Source organism: Ursus americanus, chromosome 7 (genome assembly GCF_024610735.1).
Source record: "Ursus americanus isolate L20-20 chromosome 7, mUrsAme1.1.p, whole genome shotgun sequence".
NCBI classification, from domain to species: domain Eukaryota; kingdom Metazoa; phylum Chordata; class Mammalia; order Carnivora; family Ursidae; genus Ursus; species Ursus americanus.
This window is the reverse complement of record NC_142133.1, coordinates 79,754,241-79,776,626: the sequence shown is the minus strand read 5'-3', so window position 1 is coordinate 79,776,626 and position 22,386 is coordinate 79,754,241. Positions and strand designations below refer to the sequence as shown.

Here is a 22,386-nt window from a genome sequence, read left to right as displayed (position 1 = left end):
TTCCCAAATACCTAAAATTATTTCTCACAAAGCAACAGAAAGTACCAAATAACAGTGCTGACTGAAAACCAGGTACCCCCAAATCTATTCCGAAAGCATGATGGCTCAAATCAAATGACCTTCTACCTCTTCGTTTGCAGTCATCCATCTGTAAAACATTCCGGCTGAAGTAGCACAGAATTTCCTCGTGTTCTAATGCGGAAATCCACCATTAAATGAGAGAACTAATTTATCCATTCATTTCACAAAATTCAGGCAAACACGATTAGGATTTCTGGTTTTAAACTCAATCCAAACCATCCCTAAGATTATGCATACATGGGCACACAGACACAAACTCACAATTTCCTTTCCCCTTTGATGGCATGAATAATTTATGAAAAAAATTTCAAACCATTGTACACAATTTAAAATATAAATAAGGATCTTAATCTGTGATTAAAATTACTTTTTAAGCTAATCATTATAGAATAATAGGCATCTCCAATGTGGGAAAGTTACTCAAACTTTTGAATAAATTTTTCCACAGAAATATTATAAATAAGACAGAGGTGCCAAGGCAGGCCAGGCCCACAGAAGAAACTTATTTAACCCACTGAACACAGGATGTCACTCCATCTGTCTGTCTCCCCCTCTTATCTAACACACACATAACACACACGGAAACAATGTTGGCCTGGAATACTACTAGAACTAGAAAGTCATGAGAAAGCAGAAAAACATGTATGAGTATAAACTGAAACAGAAGGAAGCTTAAAAAACATGATTAAAACACACACTTTTCTAATTAATTATCCACCTCCTATTTGTCGCCAGCATTAACAATTCACTAATGGAGTTAATGGGGAAATGCTGAAGAGGATTGCTACGTACTTTTAAGGGTTTGTTAATTGAGAGTAGAACTCATTAAACATACTGGTCTTCAAACTATTTTTTTGAGGACTCTTGGGGAAATACCTTTTTCCTTTTATATGAGTAAATTTCCAGGGAACTTGAGGGGTATACAACAACTCTAGAAGCTAAGAGTTTTACTTCTCAAATGGTGCCACGGTTCCTTCTAGACTCCCCGGTGCCACCGTTCAGACAATGTGCTCGGCAATCTTGCGGGGTGCAACATCACACTTTGCCAGCCTCCTGCTGACCCGCCTTTGTCCCTGTGACAGTACGAGTTTGCCCACATGGAGCAGATCTGCGTTCTCCTCTGCGTCATCGACCGCCACGACAAGCCTCGAGGTGCTTTTCCACTCATTTATGGCACTGGTGACTTTCTTCGCAACCCCCCACATGCAGCCACTTCACTTGCTCTCATTAGTAAAAGGAGCATAATAAATACAGAGGAGCCACGTAGTATTTTCCAGGCTTAAGAGAGAATCCGTGCAGGGTGTTGGCTGGGGTGTCTGGCACACAGTAAGCACTCAACTATTAAGTATTATTAGTGAAGTAGAAACTCAAGATAAGAGGTATCCTAAAGGTCTATAATCCAACCCTCATCATTTTAGAGTTGAGGAAACTAAGTCCGAAAGTCACATATCTCGTTAGTACCCTAACTGACATTAAAACTCAAGTGATTTCCTTCTGGGCAACTCACCGACCAGCTGACTCTTCAAGGGGCGGGGCGGGACCCGAAAACAGCACATCCCGGCTTGGCATCCCGCCTCTCAAGCCGCCTGACTTTGAGAACAAAGTAATCCTTTATCTCAAAACTTCGGGGTTTTTTTAGATAACACATCTTATTTTGAATTTCAAATCACAGTAAACACAGGTATAAATCGTATGTTTAGCAAAAAAGAACACAAGTTTAAAAAAGATTGAGAAACACCTCCCTGCTTGTTCAACGGATCTGTGCGGGGGGTGTGTGTGCTTTCTGGCAGACACTGTCCTGGGCACCAAAACAAGGAGTCAGTGGGACACAGTCTCTGTCAGCAGAGAGCTTGCAGTCTAGAGGCGAAGACACACGAGTAACAGACTATGTTAATACTGTGTGACAAGCACTAAAAAAGAGATTGGATAAACAGAAAATTCCCAATCTGGACTGCCAACTGGATGATGGTAATGACAGATGATAATAATGACAATGGTCTTGACCCTGCGTGACTTTGCAGGTTCACAGTGAGCTGGTTATGGTGCTAAGCTCCTCTCTGTCCTATTACATCTCTCAGTTCTCACCATGATCACTGACTGCCTTTCACAGACAAGGAAGGTGAAGCCAAAAGGGTTGGAACGACGTGTCCAGAGGAACAGAGCTACCTGCCCAAGGCTCCCAGAGCAGAATCCAGGTCTGACTTCAGAGTCCAAGCTCTACGCCACTAGCCTTCATGGTCATCGAAGAGAGTTAGATAAATAATTAAAACTATAAGCAAATTCTCAGTTAAAATAAACCTGCAGATGATAGTGAAAGAAAGAAAGAAAGAAAGAAAGAAAGAAAGAAAGAAAGAAAGAAAGAAAGAAAGAAAGAAAGAAAGAAAAGCCGAGACCAAATAGAAGTAGGTAAAATGATCAATTCTATTTACAGTGTACTAACATATGCCTTCCGAAAGTGAAGTTGTCAAAATCAATAGCAGACATGACTGACTTGGAGCCTAAAAAACCGAAGTGCTAAACTGCAAATTGAAAGGATACTCTACTTTCCCTACTCACTCCAATTAGCAAAGACTTATTTAGACCCGGAACAGAGAAGACAAAAAAAATTTCTCTTCCCAAAACGTTTCTTCTTCAAGAAAAACAAAACAAAAGACCAGAGAACCCTATTTTTAAAAATCCTGGTGATCACATATGATTTGAAGTACTAAGGATTACATGAGGTCAGGTTCCTCCTGGCACTGTGTATAAAGCATCTGAGAAGGCTTCTCAGCAAGAAAACACCTCCTCCGTACAGAGCCCTGAGGAGAGAGAACACGTTCACCTTCACAGTGCTCTGTGTGGCACAACCCCTAAAGATACTTCTTCTATTCCAATTTTCTCTGTCTACACTGACCACAACATGAATGGTGTCCCTGGACTTGGCCTCTCTAAACTACAAGCCTTCCCCAACCCCCCTTTAAAATGTGTCCCCCAGGGGCACCTGGGTGGTTCAGTCAGTTAAACACCCAACTCTTTATTTTGGCTCAGGTCATGAACTTAGGGTCCTGGGATCCAGTCCCATGTTGGGCTCCCCGCTTAGCAGGCTGTCTATCCGAGGATTCTCTCTCTCTCTCCCTATGCCCTTTCCCCTGGTCACATGAGTGCACACACTCTCTCTCTCTCAAATAAATCAACATTTTAAAAATATATTAAAAAATAAAAAATAGGGCGCCTGGGTGGCTCAGTCGGTTAAGCGTCTGCCTTTGGCTCAGCTCATGATCCCAGGGTTCTGGGATTGAGCCCCACGTCAGGCTCCCTGCTCAACGTGAAGTCTGATTCTCCCTCTCCCTCTGCTCCTCCCCCTGGCTTGTGCTCTCTCACACTCTATCTCAAATGAATGAATAAAAAAATGTGGGGCACCTGGGTGGCTTACTCGTTAAGCATCTGCCTTCGGCTCAGGGCGTGATCCCAGAGTCCTGGGATTGAGCCCCGCATCAGGCTCCCTGCTCCATGGGAGCCTGCTTCTCCCTCTCCCACTCCCCCTGCTTGTGTTCCCTCTCTCTCTGGCTGTTTCTCTCTCTGTCAAATAAATAAATAAAATCTTTTAAAATAAATAAATAAATAAATCTTTAAAATAAATAATAAATAAATATATAAATAAATAAATGAAATGTATCCACCAAATACTGGAGCATTTAAGGGTGAAATATGTAGACTGGGATATAATCCTAATTAATTCAGAAAAATAACTGGGGAATAAATAAGAATGGTGGAACTTTAAAAACGGTTGAAGCTGGGTAATGGGTATATAAGGGTTCGTTTTTCTCTGTATGTCTGCATTTGAAAAGTTGCATAATAAAAAAAGTATGTACATGTACACACACACATACTCACTACCCCCAGATGACTTATAAGGAATTTAAAGAGAATCACCTGAGGAAACCAGGAAAACTCTGATGCTACAGATCTGTCATCACAAGGAAGCGGAAAAGCCCACACGTGGGCACTGAGAGATCAGCTCCAAGTCTCAGGACCAGATACCCTTCCACAGGCAGCGCCCATCAGAGGACTGGCCACATGGTAATATGGGAGAGGCTGAATAAATGATCCCTGATTGATTTTTCATTAGTTGCTAGGAAACATTTGCAAACGCTAGAGCCACAAATTAGATTAAGAAACACCAGTATATTCCAACTCTCACAAGAATCAAAAATAACATCCTCACACAAACACAGAGACATCATCGAAGTCCCGCAGGTCCTACAGCCCACGACGGGGACTACTAAGTCACAGAGCCAGTGAGTGCATTCCCCCCTCTCAGGGAATTTTCATCTCAAACCAGAGTCCACGGAGGGCACACCTACAAAGCCTTAGCGGTGAGGGTGTTAACACTACCGTCAATGAGCAAGCAGCATAAGCTCTCACTTAAAGAGGAAAGTGCAGAAGAAATCACAAAGAAGCCCTTCCACCGAGAGTCTCTGCTGCTTCGCAAGACTGTGTGCTCTTCTCCTGATTTGCTTCTGTCACCCGACCAGTCACCTGCAGCAAACAGGGAGGAAGCTGTTTCTGTATCTAAAGCTTGCCGGGAAGCCCTGACAATTGAGAAGGGAGCTAACTGAAGGTGACACACACATCTGAAGGGTCATAAATAAAAGCTTTCTATCCTAAAGAATTCTTCCCCACCAAAAACAAACAAAAAAACCTATTTTTACTAATGGAAGAATCTAAAAAAATGGTAATAGAGTTCCATCACTGAGCTGTACCAGACTCTTAAAAACCACTTTCACGGGAAGAAAATACTATTTTAAGTGGTTTATTTGTCTTGGCATAAAAGATGTGCAAAATAGGTGAAGAGAACCACTCAGGACAGAAGGAAATGTTTGTATGTCTTTTTTCTTCATCTGTCCTATTTCATACACATTATAAATAGTAAATTGCCCTTGGGCCCAAACTGAAGAGACAGAGCCCACTCTCCACGCTTTATTTTTTCCTATTAAAACTAAAACTATGAAACTTTACATGTAAAGAACAAAACCCACATAATGTATCTTTGTACACCCTCAATCACAAAGATGTCCAAAGTCTTCATTTAAATATAATCAAAATAATTACTTACCATCCAAAGCAAAAAAGTGCAAGATAAAGGCCCAAAAGGGTAGCAACGACATGTCTTATAAAAGAGCTAGTTTTGCTTGAACGTAGATAAGTTCGAAACCAAATGGCTGCTAGCAAGGCAAAGAGTTGGCACACTACAAAGTTGACCTGTAAAGAAAAATTAAAATTTCATATTAGCAACACAGACTTGAATCTTCCATTTGATGTCACATTTAAATTCTCAGGACAAACACACCAAAGCTATATCAAACAGAGATCTTCCAAGTTTACAAGAGAAACAAAAACAAAAGCAAAACTCGGGGCCTCAGCAGGTGACAGCTCCAGGTTCTAAGAGACGGGCGGGTGCACGCTGCCTGTGCTACAGGGCCAGGTGGCACCCCGCATGGAAAGGTCTGGAGGGGCACCTGGGAGACCCTGAAGGACATGAGGGTGCAGACACAGAAACAGCACAGGGTACCCTGTGGTTTAAGGGAAGGAAAAAACGTGTCTTAATGGCACAGGCATCCCTCTATTAGAAAAGAACGGCTCTGAGTTTCTCCAAAAATCCCCTGGATCGAGATCCGGTCAGCATCCCCGAGGGTCTGGTGGAAGGCATCCTCTTCCACGAGCAGTTCCGCAGCCACTCATGGCGGAGTGCTGAGGGCATCAACGGACAGCGGGGGGCTAGCACCACCACTTAGGAAAGCGGGGACCAGCCGCCTCAGCTCTGGGGGATCTCAAGGACTGGTGCAGGAGGCGAATGAATCAATGACAACAGCGCAAGGAACCTTCCCTCAGAAAGCAATGAGAAAACACATTCACTCTCAAGTCCACCCATGTCAGTTTCTCATATTCTCCGTAATTCGCAGTGACACTGCTTGTGACTGTGGGAATGAGGCGCAGGCTGACAACGGCGCTGCGGCTCTTCTCTCCCCTAGCACTTCTCCCCAGGCAAAACAGGGCATAACAGGCTAAGAAGAAGAACCTCTTGGTATTTAAAGACATGAGAAAAATCTCCATTTCTTTCTTATGAAATATATTCTCTTAGACTATTAAGGAAAATAGGTCTTAAAATCTAAAAACAAGAAAAAATCCACTTGACATGAGGAACTCGCAAAAAAACACAAAACAACAACAAAATCACTGTTTCAGGCACCTCAGTTATGAACAAATCACACTCTACATGTAGGTGCCGCCACAGACCCACAGGGACATCTCTGCCTAAAGGCACACACAACTACGTGCTTTCTCTTGCATTACAAGCAGAAAAACAGTTGAACATTGTTGTACTTTGTCTAAGAGGCCATTGTTCTTTGAAACAGTCAGACTCAATACAAGCAAATTGTCATTCCAACAGGTTCTAAGCACTTTTTCCCTCCCAAAGGGTCCTAACAATATTTTCTTAAGCAAAAAGTAAATACATCGGAAAAATGGATATTTTCAATATAAATACTACTCACATCTGCAAAGCTTTTTACAGTTTAAAAACTTCCTTTCAAATACCCTTGAGTTCACCAAAAACGTCTACAGTATCTACTATGGGCATTTTTTGTCATTTGTTTGTTTAAAATGCCCTTTCCTTGGGGCGCCTGGGTGGCACAGCGGTTAAGCGTCTGCCTTCGGCTCAGGGCGTGATCCTGGCGTTCTGGGATCGAGCCCCACATCAGGCTCCTCAGCTATGAGCCTGCTTCTTCCTCTCCCACTCCCCCTGCTTGTGTTCCCTCTCTCGCTGGCTGTCTCTATCTCTGTCGAATAAATAAATAAAATCTTTAAAAAAAAAAATGCCCTTTCCCTAATTTTCCAACACTATTGGTACTTACACCTTGAGGATTATCAGGACATGTGGGTTGTTTTGTTTTGTTTTGTTTTTTATATTAACTTTTGGGTTTACCCCCGAAGATTTTGATTCGGTGTCTAGAATAAGGCCTGAGCTCATTTTCTTTCTCTGTAAGATAACAATGTTGAAATGGGTAGTTACAAAGATAAAACATTTTGTCAATGGCCCAAGATGCTTCTCTGATAATTATCACACTTTGTTTTATATTAGACACTAATGAAAAGAGAAACTGAGGAGAGAGAGAAGGAGAGAGACAGGGAGAAACTCCTCCGATGGTTGTGGATATCAGCTATGATTGGGAAATCCTGTCACCTGCCCTGTGACATTCATCCCTCTATGGTCTTTCCTTTGGTGCGGTGCTATTAAAAGCACATTCTCATATAACCTTTATAAAGATGTTTAATAATTGAGTTGAAGTTCCTTGTGTACCTATTTTCTTTTTTCATTAGATTCTAAAGTTATCCACGGCTAGCTCTGGGACTTGTGCATTTTTTGGTTTCCTAATGCTTTGCCCATAGTAGATGCTTGTAATGGAAGAAAAAGCACGTAGTTGTGTGTGCCTTCAGGCAGAGATGTCTCTGTGGGTCTGAGCAAGAAAGAAAGAAGACACCTACAATGTCTGGATACCCATCATGTCCTCGGTACGACACTGGTTATCTCATTTAATCCTCAGAACAAGGTGCCATTTCCCCATTTTACGCAGGTCCCCACATTCAAATCCAAATCCGACTGGTTCTAGGCTGTTCAGCGTCTGCTTCTCTACTTCCAGAGAATGTCTGAAGGTCAAACTTGATTGCTACAGGCAAGACTTTTAGAAATGACGCTATCTGCAAAACACTGCCATCCTATTTAACGAAACATCGACAACTGGCCACGTCCCATTGCTAATAAACGCAATCAAAAAGATCCTATGTGGAGTTCGTGTACATTTGTTTTGACTTGTTAAGGGTCAACCCTTTCCACAAGCTTTCTTTTAGACAGAAAGAAATTTAGACTAAGAAGACTTAATGTTCTTTTTTCAAAGCTGTTTTGTTGAAAATATACACACATGACCTGATATGTCTTCAAAGAAACTGCTCCCAGTAATTTGGGGGTTGGGGGGGGGGAGGACAGGCAGGGTGCAGGAAAGGAGAAAGAAGTAAGATTGGGAAACCTGAGCTAAGTTAAGCCTTACTGGTAACATACCTCACTTTATACAAAAGAAGCCTTTTTATGAAAAGCTGCACAAAAAAGTCCTGATATATCAAAGCAACAGTTGCAGACATATCAGAGGATGCTCTTTCAGGAGCACGTTTTGCATGAGCTCAGAAGAGAAGTACTTTCTTCAACACCAAATGACGTGGCTTGATCTCACAATTAAGTTAGTGTCTAGGCACTCAGGTTAAAAGCCTACTACTAATTTATGACACTCCAAAGTAACAGCAACAAGGTTAATTATTTTTTAAGGACATTCAAAGAAATACTTAATATCCCAAAATAAATTTGTAAGCGCATTTAGGGAGAGAAGGGTCCAAGATAGTGACATAGGAGGCTCTTGAATTCACCTCTTCTGAAGGACACACCACACCTCAGAGTCCACAGCTACACACAGAGCGATCTGTAACTATGGGAACGCTGGATGGTAACTGTCTTACTGTGGTGATCATTTCACAATACGCCCATACACCAAATCATTATGTTGTACTCCTTCAACTCATACAATCACATACATCACTAATAGCTTGATAAAACCAGGGAGAAAAGCATTTAAGTAGTTTAAAAGCTATTTCAAAGATACAGACATTATGAAAGAAAAGACTGGTAGATTTTGCCATATAAAGATTTTTAAATTATGTATGGCAAAACGCAAAAAAAAAAAAAAAAGTCAAAAGACAGAGGAAAAGTGGGAAAGTATTTGCAGAACACATGACAGGAAAAAAAGTCATTTACTTAATATACAAAGAACTTTTACATATCCAAGAAAACCGAACTACTCAACAGAAAATTAAGCAAAAAGCACGAACATTTACGAATGTCAGTGTCCAGTAAAGATGTGAAAAGTCTTCTGTCTCAATCCCAAGTAACGCCGTGCAGATGAAGCCGTCAGGGAGGCTCGAAGCCCGAGCGCGGCTGCGGGCCGGGGAAGCTGGCGCTCTTCACTGCCGGCACGCTCTAACTCCGTGCGGCTCTCTAAAAAAGTTTGACGACTGTCCTCCAAACTCAGAATGTACGACTTTTGACTCAGAAGTTCAACGTCTACAACGTGATCCCAGACAGAGTGGCACAAACGCACCCAGGTGGTATTACAAGAGGGCTCACCGTGGCACGGTTTGAAACAGACACGAGCAGCGTCCACTGACAGGACACTACTGAACAGATGGTGTAGGGCCAGCTACAGGAAAGAAGCCTTTCCCATCAGTAGAAAGGAAGCTGCTCAATTACTGTGAATAGGGTAAAGGACTCTTCTTTGGGAAAGACTAAAGTCACACCCCATTCCGTTAGCTCTGCTGCTAACGCCTGACTGCATTTTTACTGTGGGCCAGGGGTAAGTACGACCTGTCAGGTCTCCACCTGACCAGCGGTCACTTGCTGTGCCCTTGAAGTCCATCGCCAGGGCCTGCTCAGGCCCCACTTCCACGAGCTGCTCCCAGTGAGTGGGTGTGTCAGGAAAAGAAGGCAGGCCCATTTCTAGGACTCTGGAGACTGGCTTTGCAGACCCCTCCACAGGGCTCAGACCTGCAGGTGACTGGCTCTCCCACCTTCTTCCAGGCCCTTCCAGCTTTTGTCCTAAACACTTCCGCAGGTACATCTCCTCTAACTGCTCCTCGAGGACCCAAACTAACACAACCACTCTAAGCTCTTTACAGTCATCGACTTACTCCTCACACAAACCTCGAAGATGTGCTCTACTCTGTTTTAGAGATGAACAAACCAAGAAACCAATGGACCACCTCCTACACTTAAAAACAAATTCCAGATGAATTAACGGTGCACACTCAGCCGTGGTGGTCATTCATGCTGTTCACCTACAGCTGCTTCTCCTCTCCTGGGCAGAGGGAAGAAGGAATTTCCCGACTCCCTGTCATGACGAGCCGTGGCCAGTGAGCTGCGAGCAGAGTGATGTGTGTCATTCCTCGATTACCAGAATACGAACCTTCGGAGTTGTCCCCCGTCTGCAATGTTCCAGAAACGATGAGCAAAGCCCCCCTGCCAACGCATAATTAGACAAGTAGCAAGACAGACCTTTGTTGTTCTAAGCCTGTGAGATTTAGAGATAGTTTGTCACCACTGCATAATCTAGTTTATCCTGACTTGCTATGATAACTGAAATTATGTATGTCCTAGACAAGAATGTAAGAGATTATATAAGCTTATTGAGTAAATAACATAATAAATAATATTAATTTTACATAATGAATAGTTTTGCTACATAAAAGTTAAGGACTTCTACACAACAAAAGAATACTAAAATAATGTTGTAAGTAACAGTCTAGAAGAAAAAAAATGAGATACATGACAAAGGGTTTTAATATTCAAAAAGTAAACAACTAAGAATCAATAGGAAAAAAAACATAATTAAAAAATGGGAAGCAGCACCTGGGGGCGCTCAGTCAGTGAAGCATCTGCCTTCGGCTCAGGTCACGATCTCATGGCCCTGGGATCGAGCCCCACGTCAGGCTCTGCCCTCAAGAGCAGAGTCTGCTTGTCCCTCTCCCTCTGCTCCTCCCTGCCCCAACCCTGCGTCCCGGCTCACTCTTTACCTCTAAAATAAATAAATAAAATCTTTTTTAAAAAGGGAAAAGAAATAATTCTCAGAAAGAAACTAAGAATTAAATTTGATTTTTAAAATATGGTTAGGTGGCTCAGTCAGTGAAGCATCTGCCTTTGGCCCAGGTCATGATCTCAGGGTCCAGGGATCAAGCCCCATGTCAGGCTCCCTGCTCCACAGGGAGTCTGCTTCTCCCTCTGCCCCTCCTCCCACTTGTTCTCTCGATCTCTCTCTCTCTCTCAAATAAATAAATAAAATCTTTAAAAAAACTTTTTTAAAAATAAAATGTGGTTAAAAAAATGCATAGTCCGTATGTTTTGATGTGGAAGATCACCAAGATAGTCTAGGAAGTGAAAAGCACAAGCTGCAGAACAGGAGAAAAATCCAAACTATGTATACATTCATTCATTATATATATATATTTACTGTACTAATTATGAACCCATTATGCGCCCACAATGTGCTAGACATTAGCATGGTCTCCATGTAGTCTATTCATGAATGCCACACAACCCTAATTGTCGGTGCTCAACAAACAGCAGGTGTGCTCCAGGCATAGGCCGTGAGCTTTACAGGCCGACTTCACGTAACGCTCAGGACCATCCTGTGGACGCAGGCCTATGCTGCTCACCACACACTGTTCTGCTTCCCTGTGCACGTGCACAGAACTTGGCATCAACTGTCAAACTGGTCACTCCTAAGAGGGAGGTCACAGAGAAGAAGTGGACTTGAAATACCCCAGTATTTCCAATGCTGGATGTACAGTGAAGCCCCCTACGCAAACCCTCTGATTCTATTCCCTCCATTTCCCCCACAAGGAATAACTACTGGCCTTAAGTTGTAGTACTCTCATAAATATTTTCATACTTCTACCACCTGGGTAATTTATGTATCGTGTTGCTTCAAATGCCTACAATTTTTTTTTAAAAGATTTTATTTATCTGAGAGAGAGAGAGCACATGAGCCAGGGGGAGGAGCAGAGGGAGGGGAAGAAGCAGACTCCCTACTGAGCAGAGAGCCCAACATGGGGCTCGATCCCAGGACCTGGAGATCATGACCTGAGCCGAAGGCAGACGCTTCACCAACTGAGCTGCCCAGGTGCCCCTCCAATGTTTTAAATTTTATGAAATGGTTAAAGACTCAAAGGGTCTGCATCTTTCTCACACTTAAGATTACGCTACTGACATTCTAGTTCCACTGCCCCGCATTCTCGACGATAGCTGCTGTCAGACTTGTAATTTTTGCCAAGCTAACGGATGTAAAATGTTCTCATTTTCTCTCTTGGCTTTCCCCTGATTACTAGTAACCAGTAAAAATGAAATAGCATTTTTCATGTTTATTGGACATTCAGTTTCCTCTTTTGTATCCTTCTCTACATTTCTGTTGGGTTGTCTTCTGACTTTTTAAAAAAGAATTGTTTATATATTTGAAATGGATCTTTGCAAATAACTTCTCTTGGCTTATGGCTTGCCTTTTATCTTTGTTTATGGTGTCTTTTTCAGTAGAAATTTTCTTTATGATTTATGTGCTCTTCAGTTTGTTTTTTGTTTTGGAGTATGGCTGACACACAATGTTACATTAGTTTCAGGGGTACAACACTGATTCCACAAGCTTATATATGATGGTATGCTCACCAGAGTAGCTGCCGTCTGTTCCCGTACAGCGCTGTCACAATTTCACTATTACGTTCCTTACGCTGTGCCTTTTATTCCTGTGACTTATTCACTCCATAACTGGAAGCCTGTAGCCCCCACTACCCTTCGCCCACCCTCCTACCCCATCTCTAGCCTTTGTTGTCTGCACTACACATACAACTGTATTTATTTCATGAATACATGGACAAGTACCCATCTATTTTGGGAGTTAGTTTAAAAAACAAACAGAAAAAAGTTCAAGCGTGATCATAGCACTGAATGAGATCAGACCCATTATTCTGAATTTTCTACTTAAGGCATTAAAACATTTATCTGTGTCTACTTCGTACTTAAACCAAATATCTTAGTGCTCCCAGCACTACCATTTTCTGATTCTGTATAATAAGTGTGACCACGTTTCACACAACCTAAGTTATCCTCACAATATTCATGGGAGATAAATGTTATCTCTACTTTAAAGGAAACACCAAGCATGGAAGATTTGGGATCCAGACCTTGTGGCTTTTTCTTTTAGTTTCTTTTAGTTCCAAAGTTGAACCTGACTACCATTTTCTCATTTTTACTAAGGGTGCTTACACTTTACCTAACGTGTAGCTAAGAAAATGTTATGCTTCAAATTTCCTCCCTCTCCTGGAACACGAGGAGGGGATTTCAGAGGTGTTCAAGATGCATATTAAGCTACACACTCATCATTGTGCAATTTTCTGACCAAATCTGTGCTGTCAAATAGGAGATCACCAGCCACATGTGACTATGAGCACTTACATGTGGTTACTCAGAACTGAGATATCAAATACACACCAGACTCCACTGATACAGCAGAAAAAGAATGTAAAATCACCTCATGAATAATTCTTATATTGATTACATATTGAAATATTTTGAACATACTAAGTTAAAAAATATTTTATGAGCATTAATTTCACCTGTTCCTTTTACTTTTTTAGTGTGTCTACTAGAAAACTTAAAATTATATATATGGTTAACATTTCGGGTCACATTGTATTTTTATTGGACAGCCACAGGCAAATTTGATACACTTTTTTAATTTAAATTCCAGCACAGTTAACATACAGTATCATATTAGTTTCTGGCATACGATACAGTGCTACAACAATTCCATACATTGCTCAGCACTCATCACGGTAAGTGCACCCCTAACCCCCTTTGCCTATTTCACCCATCCCCTTCCACCTCCCCTCTGGTAACTCTCAGTTTGTTCTCTATAGTCAAGAGTCTGTTTTTTGGTTTGTCTTTTTCTTTGTTCATTTGTTTCTTCAATTCCATATATGAGTGAAATCATATGGTATGTCTTTCTCTGACTTACGTCACTTAGCATTATACTCTCTAGACCCATTCATGTTGTTGAAATGGCAAGATTTCATTCTTTCTTATGGCTGAGTAATATTCCATTGTATAGATACACCACATCTTCTTTATCCATTCATCAGTTGATGGATACCTGGGCTGTTTCACAGGTTTGGCTATTATAAATAATACTGCAATAAACATAGGAGTGCACGTATCTTTTCAAATTAATATTTTTGTATTCTTTCAGTAAATACCCCATCGTAGTACAGTTCTATTTTTAACTTCCTGAGGACCCTCCACACTGTTTTCCAGAGCGGCTGCACCAGCTTGCATTCCCACCAACAGAGCGGGAGGGTTCCCCTTTCTCCACATCCTCGCCAACATTTGTTGCTCCTGATATACTTTATTTTAAAAGCTTAAAAATGTTCCCCTTCCTGTGAAAAACCGTATAAACTGCCACACATGCCCAAGACATTTTGTCAATTATCACTATATCAGAAGTCAGCATTCTATAAGCCAACAATTGACTTATTTTAGAGTAAAAAGAGAATTAAAAAAAAAAAGTTTAGAGTAAAAAAACCTGAAACTTGGGCAACTCAAGAGGAGTACAATCCTCAACATATTAACAAAAGTGGCCCCAAAATATCACTTGCTACCTCCGGATCTCTTATCAAGGGAATACAAAATACGTTTAAATGTTACTTTTCTATACTATTAATGGCTTTTAGATAGTACATTTACATTCTCAGCCAGTGTCTTGCAAAGTAAACAGCCAGGCTTTGGGAGACCCCACACTGCTGGGGTGGGGAATGAGGCATGCAGCCTATAGCCAAGGAAAAAAGGGTTCTCAAGGCCCCACAGACAGAACAACTTTTAGCATCCTTGGCACCGTGCTCAAACCTACCTGTGTAAGTCCAGCTGTGCAATCATCACCCAGACAGCTAGTCAGAAATGGATTTTTGGATACTTGCCCCAAAAGTTTCATTCCCCAAGCCTAAACCAGGACCTGAATTTTTTTTTAATTTCCCAGGCAAAACTTGTGTGCAGCTATGTTTGGGAAACAGTCCTGATCAACCAACTTCAAATCCAAGTATATATGATGGGCCCCAAAGACAAGGCATAAAAACACTTTTTAAATCTTTAGGAAATAATACAAATTAAACCCATATAAAATACCATTAAATACCCACCAGATTTGCCAAAATTTAAGTCTGACAACACCAAGCACAGAATAGTGTGTGGACAATGGGACCTCATACAATGCTAACACAGCTACTTTGGAAAACAATTACATTCTCTTACAGGACTGAAAATATTCATACCCTATGACTCAGCCACTTCACTACTTAGAGGTATAATATGGAGACCAGGAGACATGTACAAGAATATTCAAAACAGTGTGATTCACAATAGCCAAAAGCTAGAAAAAACCCAATGCCCATTAACAGTAAAATGGCCAGGGGCGCCTGGGTGGCTCAGGCGGTGGAGTGTCCCACTCTTGATTTCAGCTCAGGTCGTGATCTCAGGGTCATGAGATCCAGCCTTAAGTCGGGCTCCGTGCTGGAGCTGGGTGAGGAGCCTGCTTCAGATTCTTTTCTCTCCCTCCACCCCTGCTCCTCCCCTTCCCCCCAATTCTCTCCCTCTCTCTTAAAACAAAACAAAACAAAACAAAACAAAACAAAACAAAAAAACACCACACAGTAAAATGGCTAAATTGTGGTCTATTTATACAATAGGAAACTACACAGAACAATGAAAATGAAAGAATTACAGATTTTTTCACAACATATGGATTAAATTCAACACACAATGCTGTACCAAAGAGAAACCATACGTCTCTTGAATTCATTCAGAGGAATACAAACAACATAAAAACATATATTCATAAAAAGTTCCAAGAAACAAGCAACAACCCACATTGTTTGGGGATGCCTACACGAGCAGTAAAGCTATAAAGAAGAACATGAAATGATTACCACTGAAGTGATAACTACGGAGGAAGGGATCAGGTTACAATGAGGAACATACATGGTGGTAATGTTCTATTTCTTTCCCGCGATGGTTACAGAGATACTGACTTTTTAATTGTTAAACTTAATGTATTAGCTCTGCTAACATTAGGTGCTGTAATAAACAGACACATAAAAATATGCAATGGCTCCAACAAAACTGGGGCTCGTGTAACAGCCTGAAACGGATACTCCTGGCCGGTGGGCAGCCTCCCTCGGCAGCTGATTCAGGGGTCCCTGTTCCCTCCGTTCTCGGGTGCCATCATCCAGGATCTCATCATTGCTTCATCCAGCCACGGGAAGGGAAACACGAGAGCTTGGGAAAGGCACACTTGTTTCTAAAGAGCCCTAGCCTGAAAATGGGACACAGATCGCTGTGGGCAGAGCTGCTTACAGAGCCCCAGCACACTGCAGGGCCGCCCGGGCCATGTGCTCGGGCTGCGAGCCAGGACAGGGAGCACACTGACTCCTGCTGAAGAGCTCAGCGGTCTCCGCCGCGTTTCTGCTCTGTTTCATACACCTTCCTACACGGGTGTTACATTTCACAATTAAAAAAGTAAAATGAAAAACTATAGCTCTCTCTGTCCAAGTAGTCATGAGTCTGCCCCCAAAAGAAATTCAAAATGTCATTCGACATATGCAATTAAACTAGGAAGGCAAGGCATGAAATTGATGGTATTAAATTGTGATGTGCATATCTATACCTTACGTTTATTATGAATGCTGAAATCCATAAAAATCTTAAAATTATAAGTGTCCCAAAACACCAGCCAGTCCAGCCCCCAGTCCATAGAGTGTTTCCCTCAGAAACTGCCTGGAGATGGTCGGTCATCCATCTTCTGACTTCCAGAGACAGGACACTCACTACTTCGCAAGCCAGTTTGTTCCGTTGTGGGAAACCACTAAATTTTCAAAAGCTCTTCCTGACAGAGATCTAAACTCTTCCGCTGAGAAGTCCTCCTTGCATCTGCTGGCCTGCCCCCACCCAGGTCAAGTGAAGCGTCCCTCTGTGGCCCACAGCACCTACACGCACTCCGTGGCTTGTCTATCACGTACGCTTCTCCACGTACATCCCACACTCCTCCGGTGGGGCACAGAATCTAGTACACAGTAAACAAACTTTTGTTTTTAAGGAATTGGCCTATTTTGTGTCACACAAAATAAGCCTAATTAGCTTTCCACAAGGATAACCCCTTCGAAGATGCACAAATTCCTTTCCACAGTAAGCCACGGAAACTTAACAAATGCTCTTTGGAGAACAGCATTCCAGACTTTTTACCAACTCTGTCCAGTTCATTTATGCACTACTCAAATAAAGAAAACCAGGTATTTCTCTGTTTTTGATATAACAATTTCTGAATCCTACAACACCAATATACAGCTTTCTTAAAGTCACAGTCCGACACTTTGTCAACTAAATTTCAGAAGACAAAATACTGCTTAGGATTTTATCACTTGCTCTGACACCCACCAGAAATATTAAAAGTCATTAAAAAGAATTCCAAATAAAAAGTTCTAAGGAAATATAAGTGGGAAAAAAAGACTGAAGAAACATAAAGTTTAGCTTAGTTCAATATTTTCTTTGGAGAACAGGTTAAGAAGAGAATTTCGTCATTTCAAATGCATCCATTCTCAGGGAGTGGGGAAATAGAAGTTTCTATGCACTCTCAACACTAATGGCTTTTCAATGTTCAAATTAAAGTCAAGAATTATGTAATATCTCAACAGTACTGCCATATACAATGTCTCAAAACAAACTTTAATAGACCCTTCTTTTTCTCTATAAATCTTAGCAAATAACCTTATTAGTCCTAAATATTAAATACCATTCCTGCTCACAAACTATTGTTCTCAGACTGAAAAACTGTCACACAAACTCAGTTTTCCAAATTGTTAACTGAAATAGTCTATCAGAAAACGTAAAAACAAAACGTGCTGGCTTTTGGTACAGCAAAAGAACGCCAGGTCCAATGTCACTTAACAGACTACATCATGACAACACAGTGAAGAGGAGGGAACAGTTCAATATAGACTAAGGAACAAAGCATCCCACTCACTAATTTAAAATACCTAAAATTTTCTAATGATTGGGGGATCAGGAACAATTAAAAAAAAATAACTGCCCAACAAAAGCTTTCTGCTCGAGGTTTAAATGTCCCTCTGAATACACCAGTATAATTCCCGCCTGTAGTATGGTTGGTTTTAATTCTTCGGGTGTTCTGAAAAGCTAAGCAGAGCGTCAGAACCAAGGGCAGGAAGATGATAAGGCAAAACAGAATGAAGCCATGTAACGGGCATTGGAGTCCAACTGTGTTAACTTGTTTAGTATCTCTTAACTTCAGCTTAGAAACCAACATCTTCATACAGACAAATAACAACCAGCTAGAAGATCTAATGGAAGGAAAAAACCCAGGTACAACAGCAACCTGAAATATTAAGTAACTAAAAATCTTAAAAAGAAACGGACAGTATCTACATGAAGCAAATTTTAAAATGCTATATAGAGGAAGAGATCCAAAAACGCCTTCACTAGAAAGGGCAGCCATTCCTGGATGGGAAGACTTTAGTGTCATAAAAAATGTTCATAGCTCCCTAATGTCAATCATTACATTTAAGTCCAACACAATAAAAATGTCAATAGACGTTTTAGAAAAGAAAAAGCTGATCTTAAAATATAGAAATATAAACAAGTGAAACAGCCCAGGAAATTTATAATGAGAGCAGACTTCCCCTATCAGTGAGGGAAGCAAATTGAAAAACTAGAATGAGGACTAGATGAAGAGAAAGATCGATAAAACAGAACTGTAAGTCCAGAGATAGATTCAAACACATCACAGTCATGTAGAATATGATAAAGGTAACATTTTATAATGTTCTGGGGCAAAAACCAATAGAAAAAAATTAGAAGCAATTCTATTACATAAATATAAAAAAGTTCGCTAGTTGCCAAACACCATAAGCCAAGTAAAAAGATAAACAACAAACCTGAAAGGAATACTTAGAAATCGTACCATAAAAAGCTACTTTCCTCAATATATATATAAAGCTCCTACAAATCAATAATCATACAAGTAACAAGTGTGCCTGGCTGGCTCAGTTGGTGGAGCCTGCAATTCTTGATCTTGGGGTTGTAAGTTCAAGCCCCACATTGGGTGCAGAGATTACTTAAAATAAAATCTCGAAAAAAAAGTAATAAAATAATAGAAAAATGGGTAGATATATGCATGGTCAGTTCTCATTCACAGGGAAGAAAAAATGCCCAAACTCAAAAAAAGAGAAATGGAAATTAAAATCAGAATAAAGTAACATTTCACCTGAGTAAAACAAACTTCAAAAGCACTCAGTATTGTCAAGTGCATAAGGAAAAAGGAACTCTAAAACACTGCTGGTGGCAGTGTATACTAACAGAATGCTGATGGAGAACAATTTGGCACTGTGGGAGAGGATGCATTTAATATTATGTATATGCACTGCATCATTCTATAATAGGAAAAATCGGAAAAGACAGAGACTAGTGAAAGTATGGTACATTAAGTCAATGAAATGCTAAACAGCCATCAAAAAGAATAAGGCAACCCCGTAAGTACTAAGATGAAATGATCTAGATTTCCTAGAACAGCAGACCTTCCCCCTTGCCAAGAAAACGCTGATTTGGTTCAGTTACCAGGCAGCTGCTTGCCTCAAGAAAATCTAGACCCTTCCCTAGTGCCAGGAGGTGAACAGTGACTGGTCTCAGACAGTCACCGCCAACAACTAGTTCAGGGCATGGACATGTGCTGCAGTTCTGGTCCGAGAAATGGAGCTGAGGACTGTCGGCAAAGTTTTCTTCACACGTAAAAACGGACACAACAGAGATATGTGGGTTTGCCCATGGACTTTGCGACTTACATGAGACCCATGGAATGGGAAAGGCTCCTGGGTGTTAGATGAGGCACTGCCTAAGAGAAATAAATAGGGAAGCAGAAGAAAAAGAACAAAGAAGAAGGCCTTGATGACATCATTAAGCTGCTGAGTTAACTGATCCTGGAAGCATGCTATCCCTCGGTTTCCACAAGGTCACAAACATGCCCTTGGGAATATCGCTGGAAGGATACCCCAGTAACTGGTAACAGTGATTGCCCTTCAGGGTAGAGGATAGAGGTATAGGGGTAAAGGGAGACTTTTCATCATATATCCATGTCTACTTTTTTATTTTGCACTATGGTCATTTATTATCTACCCCCAAATAATTAAAATTTTTAAAAGTGATACATGTTTGTGGGGTGCCTGGGTGCCAGTCAGTTGAGCACCTGACTCTTGGTTTCAGCTCAGGTCATGATCTCAGGGTCATGAGATCAAGCCCCGCGTTCAGCTCTGCACTTAGCACAGAGCCTGCTTGAGATTCTCTCTCCCTCTGCCCTCGTGCTCATGCATGCTCACTCTCTCTCTCAAATAAATAAATCTTTTTTTAAAAAGTGATACATGTTTGCTTTCAAATTTCCAAACAAAAAAACCTGAGCACCAAGATTTAACATCACAATTATCTCATCTCCCTATGCTGCCTCTGCATTGCTAGTTTCATCCCACTAAATGTCAAGTCACGGCAGCCCGGTCTTAAAGGATATAAGCATTTCAAACATGTTTAGGTCACTGCCACAGATGAACAACTCTTTCAACAAGCATAAAGTAAACTGAACTCCACTACTGTCAGAACCAACTGTGGTGAGGTAACACAAAACTCTTAATTCAAGAACTACCACCTCCCCATAATTAGTAAAAATAAATTCAACCCAAAACTCGGGAAAACTGGTCTTTATAAACCACCATAAAAATCTATAGATTACCCAATAACATTCTTCACAAAACTCAAATTGGACACATAAACTGAATTCTTTACTGTATCCCCTTCTATCTCCTGCTTCTACCAAACCTGCCCCTTCCCTTTTGGGGCTTCAACTTAGTTAAATGGGATCGCTTTCACCCATCACCTCAACTAGAAACTGTGGAACATTTACTCATATTTTGGGGGCTTCCGAAACACTTTTTAAATCACTCCTATACAGCACTTGACACTTACTGGCCTATTAGTTCTGACTTTCCTCTAGACTGTGCTTCTCAAGGCTTGAGAACAAATTCTGTTCGTCTACGCATTCCCATCCATCCTCGAATGGAGTGTCTGGCTCCATGTGTGCTTCTAATTTACTGAAATAAAAAGTAGGGGGGAGAAGTCATGCCTCAGAGTTTGCTTAAAAAGAAGGAAAGCAGACTATTTAGAACATAACAGCTCATATTTATCTTCCATCTTTGTGAGAGGCTTAACGCTCTTAATATTAATTGCTACAATTAGAAACTTCACAACCAGGAATTTAAAAATAAATATAGAAGCATAAAGATGAATTCTATTCACCATTCAACAAACACTTACCGTTCAGGTACAACGAACAACACAGACATGGTACTTCCTGTGCTCACAAACTCTACCGGCAGCAAGAAGACACGCAAACGGACGACAGGGATGGCTGCAGAGCAGGATGGTAGGTTGAGGGCTGGGACCAGAAGAACACAAAGTAGAGGGACTGTATCCTAGCTCCTGAATTATACGGCAACAGCCTCAATTATACGGCAACTCCCACATCAACAAAACACACTGGGAGTAGCCAGCAGAGAACCCTGCTCTTCCAGGACAGGCGCATACCTAGATACGATATTCTCTCCTCTTCCTTCCCAGACAATGGCACAGGGAACTGCAAGGCAGGAGCCAGAGCTCTCTTAACCTCCTGCTCCATGGTGAATCCAACATCATTAAAAACAGCCAGACTCCCAGGGGTTTATTAACTGACAGATCCTGAAGCATATTCTCAGATCACCCACAGAAACCAAAAAGCAGTAAGCTCTTCTAAATGCACAGAAGCAGAAAGCAAGTGATTTCATCAAGACCTCACAAAGGTTAAAAGTACCTATCTTCTACCTTCCAGATTAAGGAGAGCTTATCTCCTTTAATTTCACTCTTAGCTGTCTATGTAAAACTCCTAGGAACTAATTAAGAATTTATTTATACTTGCCTATGAAATTAAAGGTGCTAGATTAACTGCATCCACAGCTGCTAAATTACGAAGCTCAAGTAAAGGCAATCTGCTGAAACAAATTTAATCCAGATAAAAATAAATAAACTCAACACACACACATCCCAAAATACCACATGAGCACAGACACAACGAAAGGGTTAGTCTGCCTAACATCCACAACACTTGTCAAACTTACTGACATATGACTAAACAAGTTGCTAGTCGGTGAATAGGATAAAGGGGATAAATATAAGAACAAGGAACTACTGCCCCTTTTATTAAGAGCTTTGGTGCATGTGTGTGCATGTGTGTGTGGGGGGGTACACCTCAATATTTGTCTCTTCCATGGTCACAAATAATACTAGCAAATCAGAAGACTTGCAAAGGGAAAAAGATGAGTCTAAATTGACAATGACTGGATAAACAAATCATACTGTATCCATACAATAGGATATTGCTTAGCAATAAAAAGGAATGAATTATTCCAAGACACACACGAGATAGAAAAAAATCTCAAAATAATTATACTAATTGAGAAAAGTAAAAAAAGTAAAAAAAGTAAAAAAAAGTAAAAAAAAAAAACAAGAGGACTGCAGTACAATTCTATTTATATACATTTCTGATAGAT

General features: G+C 41.0%; 1 protein-coding gene across 6 annotated transcripts in view; it reads right to left on the bottom strand.

The window, feature by feature from the left end:
• Positions 1-22,386, bottom strand: part of MBOAT2 (membrane bound glycerophospholipid O-acyltransferase 2) — a 122,312-nt gene that overhangs the window by 68,847 nt on the left and 31,079 nt on the right. For 2 of the 6 annotated variants that reach the window (XM_087863875.1, XM_045775959.2), the window contains exon 2: positions 5,177-5,322. The exons of 1 other annotated variant lie outside the window; for it this stretch is intronic. In XM_087863875.1, coding sequence (XP_087720001.1) covers positions 5,177-5,322 — 146 coding nt within the window. Of the gene's footprint in view, positions 1-4,485; positions 4,600-5,176; positions 5,323-20,770; positions 21,020-22,386 lie in introns of those variants that run through there. 3 more of the 6 variants (XM_087863877.1, XM_087863876.1, XM_045775960.2) reach the window with 3 other exon arrangements.